Source organism: Gobius niger, assembly GCF_951799975.1.
Source record: "Gobius niger genome assembly, chromosome: 16".
NCBI lineage: Eukaryota > Metazoa > Chordata > Actinopteri > Gobiiformes > Gobiidae > Gobius > Gobius niger.
The window spans coordinates 25874318-25884162 of NC_136867.1; the positions used below are offsets into that span (position 1 = coordinate 25874318).

The following is a 9845-nucleotide window of genomic DNA, read 5'->3' on the forward strand; positions in this document are numbered from 1 at the left end:
GTGCAGCAGCTGATAAATGGTTAGGATTCCACTAAATTATGTAATTTTCTTCAATTCCGAAATACAAAACAACATATTTTTTGTGTGTTTTCACAGCACAGAGGAAAATGAAGGTGACTTGTTTCGTGAAGAGACGCTGTTGGATCATGAAGAAAGTGATTGGAGTTTGGCCGCTGTGTCCGGCCCTGCCAACACAGGGGAGGAGGGTCTGGGAGCAGACACAATAAACGATGCCCAAAAGGTTAAAAGAAGAGGGCGGTTGCCAGGACGATCCAAGTCAGACCATAAAGTGACTGACAGTGACAATGAAAATGAAAGGACGCCCAGCCAGAAAAAACAACGTTCTTCAGATGAGAAGAAAAAGCTTCTGATTAAACTGAGGGTTGGTTTATTAAAGAACAGCCCAGACACTGATTTATCAAACAATGGTACAATTTATTGAAAAACATGAACCTTCCTGACTTTGTGAACTTGCTTCTAATGTGGTAACAACTGGCGTTTCAGCTTTGCCGCTGGAGGAGCCGGTTGAGACGATCCTGTGTCAACAAAACCTAAGCGAGTCAGACTTCATCAACCTGCTGAGATCCACCTTTCCTGAGCTCAGAGAAAACAGAACATTTGAAGCCAGTTTTGCCGACAGCAGCAAAGGATCATCTCATCTACCAAACAGGATGACGGCGACAGAGCTTTACGCCACCTTTCAAACTCTAAAACAAGAACAGTTTGATTTCTACATTCAGCTCAAGGTAATCTTAATATTATTGTTTATGTCATTTATTGAATTAAATAAAGAATACTCAGACTCCACTCTCCGTGATCGGATGAATTGTAAGAAGATGGATGTAACAAAAAGTACAGTGGCTGGATATTTAAGGCTGTACAATATTTTGCCAAACTATTGTTATCGCAACGCACTGAGGTCCTCAATCTGACTGACTAAACAAACTAGATCAAAAACACATGGAAACTTGAAAATGCGTCAGAATTTTAGTCCCAATCTCCATTTTCCCTGATGCAGCATTTTTCTTCTGATACGATACTTGGGGTTTGAGTATCTACTGATACCAACCGATACCATGAGACTTTCTTAAAAGTGACTTTCCGTGAGTTAAAAGGTTGTGGCTCTTTGCAAAGGAGACATTGCATATCAAGGGTTTTATATTAATGAAATAATTCAATTAAGATCCCTGGCCTTTTCTACACTGAATATAGTAGGCTACATTCATATACAACTTCCAACATAAAGTCATCTGATCATTAAATTTCTTGTGCATTATAAATATGTCACCAGTAATTCTAAAAGTCTAAATTCTAAAGTATTTCATAAACTAAAATACAAACACTGAGACTTTCAACTGTGGCCAGAATAATTTTTGTGCTTTAGGTCAGTGGTTCCCAACCTTTTTTGTCCCACGTTCCCCTTGAGGCATTTGTTTCCGAGTAGCCCCTAACTCGAGTATCCTGCCAACATTTTAACAAAGTGATTACTGATTACAAACAGATTATTCAGTATTTATAAGTGTTATGTTCAATGTTGCGACCATAACATAAAAATATAGCTAAAATACTCTAGGTAAAGGTTTTAATTATATTCATAATCATAATAATAATGCATTGATTTTATAAAGTGCTTTTTCTGGACACTCCAAAACGCTTTACATTGCATTCATTCATTCACTAAGTATGGAGTGGCTACAATAGTAGCCACAGCTGCCCTGGGATAGACTGACGGAAGGCAACCAGTCTGCGGCATCGGCCCCTCCAACCACTCACTCACTCCACTCCCCTAGGCTTCCTGATGTTCCCAAACACTCTCTCATCCAAGTACCAACCAGAAGTAAAACTAGCTTTTCTTTTTTTTTTAAAGTAGTATTGAAATTGTACTCGTACCCCTGGTTGGGAAGCACTGCTTTAGGTGATCCAGCCATAGCTTCTACCTTGACACTATCTCTGGTTTGTGCAACACATTTGCTTAGCAATGTCCTTGTCAAATGATTGAATAAAGTCGAGGTTGTCAAACTACCTCAGTGTTTGGATCCTCCAGGGTAATAGCTTTTAAATATGGCGCGGCCATATTCACCTATGTTAAGTTGGTGAAAGTTGTGTTTTTACAATGGTAAGATGCACAACAAGTATCAGTTCAGTCTTGTGTCCGATATCCGAATGCAGTGTCAGTGCATCCCTAGTTGTATAATCTCATATTGTAAACGTGCAACCCGATGGCTAATCATTATACATTGTTTTAAGGGACATGAAGAGACCTGTGACACTCCATTATTACATGATGAGAAACCCACTACAGAGTAAGAGTTTCACAATGAAATATCTCAATTCATGATAAAGAAGAGTGAAGTGAGATGTTTTATTTAATTTGACCCACTCTTTGTTCACGCAGGGATCCGGTCATTGAAGCGCCATCGGAAATGGGAGATCCCAGTGAATTAACCGACGAGAAAGACGGCGCGTCCTCTGCAGACTCCCCTGATCAGAACGAAGACTATAATGACTCGGACAGTGAAGATGAGGAGTTCAACCCCGCTCCAAAGACAAGGAGGAGAAAGAAAAGGCGAACGCAAAAGCTGAACTCCGTTTCCTGCAAAGTGTGTGAACAGTTATTCAACTCCGAGACGATCTTAACCAAACACGCTCTGACCCACCTCGACAATCCCGGAAAAAGCCTGTGCGGCGTTTGCGGCCTGAGCACGGAGTCGCCGGAGGAGCTGAAGAGTCACCTGGAAACTCACCAAAAGCTGCATCAGTGCGACACGTGCGGGCGGTATTTCCTGAGCTTTTACACTTGTAAGAAACACATGATGGAGAAGAAGTGCGTTGAGGAGAAGGACCAGGACAAGCGTTACAAATGTGACATGTGCCCTCAGTTATTTAAGTATAAATCACAACTGGGGGTCCACTACAGGACGCACACGGGCGAGCGGAAGTACTGCTGCGATGTTTGCGGTAAATGTCTGTCGGATTATCGATCTCTCTGCCGGCACCGTCTGACTCACACCGGACAGAGGAACTTCGGCTGTAAAACATGCGGGACGATGTTGGCTACTAAAGAAAGTCTGAAAGCCCACGAGAAAATCCACTCCGCCCGAGAAAAAAACTTCTTATGTGACGTTTGCAGCAAGTCGTTCTACACTGTATCTCTTCTGTTGCATCACCAGAAAAGACACGATGAGTCGTTCAACGTTACGTGTCCCGTTTGTGATAAGACGTTGAAAGGAGATCTGATGGTGCACATGAAGATCCACACGGGAGAAAAGCCATTCAGCTGCACGGAGTGTGGCAGGAAGTTTGGAACACGTAAACATCTCAGACAACACATGAACAGCCACCTGGGCGTCAGACCGTTCACCTGTGCCGTGTGCGGGTACACGTGCCGGCGAAAGGGACACTTGAAGGACCACATGAAGATCCACACGGGGCATAAACCCTTTAAGTGCTCGCTGTGCGACAAGGCGTTCACTCAGAGCCACTGCTTGAAGACTCACATGAAGCGTCAGCACCAGACGGAAGAGCAGCCAGCGCAAAGGGAGAGCTATGGGGCGGCCAGCCTGATGGACCACGCTGAGGCCGAGCCAATGTTGGGGTTCAATTGAAACTTCACCTTGAAAAAGACAAATCTAGACATAAGTAAAATATCTTTGAAATAAGTTTATTCGCCCTTGGTTTGAGTAAATAAAGTCTGCCTAAAAGTATTTTTGCACACATTGTTGTACTCGTGACAAAAAGAGAGCACACTTTCAACTTGTAAAGACGATAAAAAAAATATTTCTTCTTAGCTTCTTAAAGCAGTACTAAGTAACGTGGTTTACCTTAATAAATCCTTTTCGTAGTCCCTCTGGGTAAGTGTTTATGGGATGATTGGTGACTGCCACCGACCGGAGCAACCAATACACACTAATGGAATCATGAAGAAGAAGCTAACAGGCTAACGGGCAAAGCTAACTGCGGGCTAACGTCACTTTAAACAGTATTTACAGCCAAGTTTGAGTGAAAGAAATTATTTCCATTGTATAATTGGATGCACAATATCCCTCTCTCCTTTCGCCTTTCCTGTCAGCGTAGTATTTACTCTCACAGACAATAAGTTCAAAAATCGTAACTTGCTACGACACCTGCAGTTGCGCTTATGGCCTCTAGGGGTAAGAGTTACTTAGTAAGGCTTTAACTCCCGCTAGGGCTGTGCAATTAATTGAAATTCGATTACAATTTCGATTATTACACTAAACAATTACAAAATTAGCATAATCAGAAAAAAAAATAAAAAATGTTTTTTTATTTTTATTGAATTTTTATTTTATTTTATTTTTTTGCAAAGCAGACTTGCATTATTTCATGGCGCTGGGATTATTTCCCCTTCGCATTTCACGGGCCATGGCTCGTGCTTTTGCCTGACATAAAAACAAACAGCGCTGTGTGATGACGTCATCTGGTCGCGCTGCTCAGTTTACTTGCGCAGGTGTGAGGGCTGGCCAGCAGGGGGCAGGTGTGAAACAGAGACCTCTCCTTAATCGAGGCAAACTTGAAATCATTTGTACTTTCATGACTGTTCAGAAAACAGAAAATATTCAGCAGTTTTTTTAATTGATGAATGTATAAATAAAATAAAGACTTTTTTTAAAGGCAACAAATAATCGTTTGAATGATTGTGATTTCAATTATGACAAAAATAATCGTGATTATTATTTTTTCAATGATCGAGCAGCCCTACCTCCCGCCATAGTCAAGTGCATTTTCTCCAGTTCAGTTTCACCCAAATCTGTAATGTTGCAGCCTATAGGCCAGAGTAAAGCCACATGTGAAAGCTAAGACCTACAAAACTGATCTAAAAGGATATTTTTGGCGTTTTTGTGGCTTTTTCATCCTTGTTTTCGTCTCATTTCTGTCTCTATTTGACATTTTAGATTTGGGTAAAGCCAAACTGGAGAAAATGTGCTTGGTTCAGGTTGGGGTAAGAGATTAAACATTTTGTGGACGCTGCAATTCAACATTCCTGCAGATATCAATCAATATCGTACACTATCAAAGAAACATCTCCCATCAAACTAAATCTGGTATAGTCTGTAGTTTAATGAGAAGCTGTGCGGTTGTTTTGATGCAGTATCCTAATTTTCAACATTTCCGCTGAATATTTGAACACCGTCCTTGTAACTTTTTCGCCCGTCTGCCGAAGCGTCTTAGATCTCGGACTTGGCCGTTCTCTTGTGCGCGGTGCCAGCAGCCTCTAATGAGGACTGAAAACTGGTTTAGGCCGAAATTCCCCTGATTCGCTGCTTCAGAAAATCCAGGACAGAAGCCAGATCACAGAGAGAGCACGAAAAGCACATCTGAGCAGCTCCGGAGAACTACAGTTACAGAGGGTCTGCTGATGATGTTACAGTTACAGAGGGTCTGCTGATGATGTTACAGTTACAGCAGAGAAACGGCGACCGAATGAGTGTGAAAGCGGAGTTGGGAAATGTATTTGTTTTGAAATGCAGCCATTAAGGGTTCGGTTTGGAATCGAGTGATTTTCTGTAAGTGTAAAAGCTGTCCGTGGGCTTTGGCCGTGCTGTTTTGACGCTGTATGTTCCAAATTCAACACAAATCATAAGTCATTCTTTTTTCAGCAAATTGTGTCAAAACAAGACTCCAGAAAACAATAAATCAGCGGCAAAACAAAGCTTAAATAGAATAAAAATAATGCTAAATTTGGAAAAATATACCTCACCGGCCTGATTGGAGACTCTAGTTGCAGCTGGTCACCCTGGAGAATAATGCGAGTCTCCAAGCTCTTCAAGGCCAAGTCAAGGAGCTAAACCAGATAAGGACTGAGCTCCTTCGCTCCTTGTAAACAACTGCACACACATACCCCCCTAACCACGCCCCTGTCGTTCTGCGTCTGCCTCAACACGTTTCCTCAGCCCCACCCCTCGGTCAATGGCCGGTTGTCCTTCCAGTCCTCAAGAAAACATTCCAGCGCCTGCCCTGGTGTATTTCCCATGCCTTGATCTTTTGTATGTATGTGGTTTGCCTTGACTTTAGCCTGATTGGAATTTCGCATATCTTCTTTTTTAAGGCACAGTGAAATGCCTTGTGTACAAAGTGCGTAGTATACATGAACATGCCTTGCCTCCAGGTAGTCTCAGTGAAAAAGAACAGGTTCGATTTCAGCGGAGACTGCATGGAGACTTGACTGAGAAGAGACTCCTAAACGACTCTTTAAAGAACCAGGCCACTGTTTTTCCATGCTGAGACATGTTCTTGCCTGGGCTTGGACGAGTTGATGCGTATCTGTCTGGTCTTTGTGCCCGTGGAAGAGTGTGGTCGATTCTAGCTTCACCACGTTTGGAGCCATAGGAATATATTGGGAGAGGCCAAATGCTAACAATATCCTTGGTCGTTTTGCGTGACTGAGGGCACGCACAAAGACCAGACAGGTACTCATCAACTCGTCTAAGCTATGTTAAAACGGTTGCCTGTTCCTTTAAGATCTCCTTGGTATCTGACAGGTCTCAGAGACATTGTAGAGACATCACTACAGGTTGAGGACAACAAGTAGTGTTCGCAACATTGCCACAGCTGTTTGAGACCATGCCTACACTCTGCTGCAATCGAACCTGTTCGTTTTCACCGAGACAACCTGGAGACTCGCCTTGACTAGCGGTGACTCTAGTCTCCAGGCCGGTGAGATGGGCCCTTTGTATGCGCACAATCAGTCCGACTTGTGGAGACTGCCATGACTGGAAGTTTCCGTAACTCTCTCTGGTGAGATAGACCTTTAAAGGAACATGCCACCGTTTTTCCATACTGAGATATGTTCTTACCTGAGCTTAGACGAGTTGATGTGTACCTGTCTGGTTTTTGTGTGCGCTCAGTCATGCAAAACGACCAAAGATGTTATCAGCATTTGGCCATTTCTCAAAACATATTCCTACAGCTCCAAACAAGCGTGAACTTGGAAGCTACCACGCTCTTCCACGGGCACAAAGATATGACAGGTATGTATTAGCGCTGGGATAAAATATCTGATACTTCATCAAGTATCGCAATACTTTTAATACTTGTGTTTGGAAGCATTTTTATCATTAACTCCTTTGTTTTCCAGCAACAGCACATTTTTCAGTCTTAACACTTCAATAAATGTCAAATGGACTTTGGTTTCTACACTTTGGACACATGACTGTTTTCTTTTTACACATTTTAAGATAAACATATTGCTTATTGAATCGAGATACGTACCGGATCGGCCCCTGAGTATCGTGATACGTATCGGATCGTGACAAAAGGGGATTGTCCCAGCCCTAGTACGTGTCAACTCGTCTAAGCTCAGGGAAGATCATATCTCAGAATGGAAAGACAGTGGCCTGTTCCTGTAAAGCAGAACTTTTGCACATTCATAAGATCCTGGCATTTTTCGTTTTAGGCTGAGTTTAGTTGTAAGTTGTAAATTTCAGTCTGATGGAAGATTTTAGTGATTTTGTGATATATTGTGACTTGTAATGATACGGATATTGCATCACCTAATACAGTGATATATTTTTTGCAATATATTGTGCAGCTCTAGATTTTCACCAAATCGATATTACTATTTATTACAAATATTGGGGAAATGGTCTTGAATAAGCACAAACTCCTGCAGGCTTGTTTATCAGAACGTTGAAATTCAAGGCTCAAGTTAATTTCTCATTAGTTTCTTAGACATGGGTGAACCCTGAGACCCAAAGCATGAATCTACGTCTGACGAAAACATTACATGAGACACAGCGGATTCTTTTGAAAAAGCCTGTTGATGGTTTATTTATTTTTGTCACGACAGAATTAATTTGGGTGCAACACATGCCACATGTAAAAAAAAAAAAAAAACAATAGAAGAAAAAACAAAAAGTACAGTCACTGGTTTCATGGTCTTCATATTATTATAAACATTTACGAGACGAGAGTGGGACAGAGAGAGGCCCAGCAGAGGAGGGGGAGGGAGGAGGAGGAGAGGGGGGTGAAAAAAACATAATGAATGAAATCAATAAATATGAAATAGTGATGATTGAGAAAACAGCGAGAAGCTTCTACGCAGTGGACTAAGCACACGCTCGGTTCGTGCTTGCATAGCCTAAACGACAGGGAAGCAAAACAGACTTGGTAGACAGAATTTACCCCCTAACTAGCTCGAGAAGCAGCATCTTGTATAAAGGAGTCCATGAAATACTTAAAGGACATTCATTCCTGCTTAGAAGGTTTTGATGCTAGCACCTTGGGGAGGCTAAAATCATGTAGCTTAGCATTTTTGGTCGCTACGTTGTTGTTTATTGGTAGAGTTGCATAAAACAGGTGCAATGTTTAGTTGCCATTTTGTTTCTATTAGTTTTTATTTGTGAAAAACGTATCTTTACCTGCTGGATGTCAGATTATGACTTGATCCTTTGTACGGAAGACACTCGGTTGGTGTAGTCCATGGATTTCAAGTCAAATTAGGGCCATGGCTATATCAATAACCATCCAATACTGGTCAAAAGCGCTCAAAATGTTGGAAAAAAGCAATAAATAGGAAAGTTCTCCAACCTTCAAGTGCCTTTCCATTAGAGACATGTCCCCAAAGCATCCCATCGACCTCTTTACACAAGATACTGTTGTACTTCTGACCCGCCCCTAACCCGCTCTCAACATTTTCAAGATGGCCGCCCGCAACCTCGCGACGTAATAAAACTTTGCGTACAAAAAATCAACATAAACAGGAATGCAATGCCAGTAAACATACACTTTTCTTCCTTATCCGTGTAATGCTGCTATGGAAGTAGTTTCGGAAATGGCTTCGAAAATCAAAACTCACAGCATTTATAAGGTCGAAAAGACACAAATCGTTATTCAGTAGTGCTTTTTAATTTCTGTAAACATTGATATGTAGCTTCTACGACCACCCATTTATTATGCGACATCTACCAAACCAATTACAGTAATTTTGGCCTTTAGATGGAGAGGGAGAGAGTGCAATAAAATCCTACGGGAACAAAAGTCTTAAGTACATCCAGCCTTGTCCCAGAAGAGCCTGTGACAAGTCGTTTCTGAGCTTGAAATACAACTTTCAACATTAATTAGCAGCTTTGGGTGCTGCTAATAGCTAGCTCGATTTATTGCATACCTTTAATTAACTTCTAAATTCTGTTGGTCACATTACAAGACATTATTGTCCATTTAATCAAACATATATTGGTCGTGATGCCCAAAACGGTGAAATAAAAAAAATGAATCGTGGCAAATAAGAAGAGAAAGTTGGCAGTAATTGCAATATCTGGGTCGACTTTTGTTTTTCGGGGACTTGAGACTTTGCTCAAAACTTTCCGAAAATTGAGCAATGTGTCCTAATTTTGGGAACAAAACTTGGCAGTAGCTATGTTTCATGCTCTTTCTGCAGCCTATAACCAACTGCGTTTACAGTAATTGGTCTAAATATTGCCCAAATAAAAACGTTATTGATTTGCCGTGCAGTTTGGAAGAAGTAGAAGGGGCGCTGGCAGTTTCTTTGACTCTGTAGCCTATACATTCGAAGCTATACGGCTGTCCAGATTGGTCAATTTATTCTATAGTTTCGATGTTGTCAATAGAAACCAAATTTACCACCTTCAATCTTTGTTATTTGATATCAATGGCACAGAGAACTAAATAGGAATGTACAGTTTTGGCAGTAATCGAATACATCTATATTGGGGGGCCATTTTGATTTTGCGTAACAGTTAGCAAGCCAAAACCCGCTACGGCTAATGATTGAGAAATTAGCGCTACACCCCTCTAGGTGCAGCCTTTTTATTGACGACAAACGTAACGAAAAGTTGGCAGTAGTTACTTTTGGGTCGGACAAACAT

At 41.5% G+C, this 9845-nt stretch overlaps 1 protein-coding gene across 1 annotated transcript; it reads left to right on the forward strand.

Annotated features, from left to right (window-relative positions):
• The first annotated feature begins 362 nt into the window (after window positions 1-362).
• Window positions 363-3609, forward strand: LOC306975590 (uncharacterized protein). Its single transcript, XM_079573179.1, has 4 exons — window positions 363-428; window positions 505-746; window positions 2248-2303; window positions 2396-3609. Exons 2-4 carry the CDS (start codon window positions 672-674, stop codon window positions 3603-3605), a joined length of 1341 nt encoding a protein of 446 aa, XP_079429305.1. The 5' UTR covers window positions 363-428; window positions 505-671; the 3' UTR covers window positions 3606-3609.
• The last annotated feature ends 6236 nt before the right edge of the window (window positions 3610-9845 follow it).

Coding starts and splice junctions, on each gene's coding strand:
- LOC306975590 (XM_079573179.1), top strand. CDS start 672: ATGACGGCGACAGAGCTTTACGCCACCTTTCAAACTCTAAAACAAGAA. Junction 747..2,247: donor ATTTCTACATTCAGCTCAAG/GTAATCTTAATA, acceptor CATTGTTTTAAG/GGACATGAAGAGACCTGTGA. Junction 2,304..2,395: donor GATGAGAAACCCACTACAGA/GTAAGAGTTTCA, acceptor TTGTTCACGCAG/GGATCCGGTCATTGAAGCGC.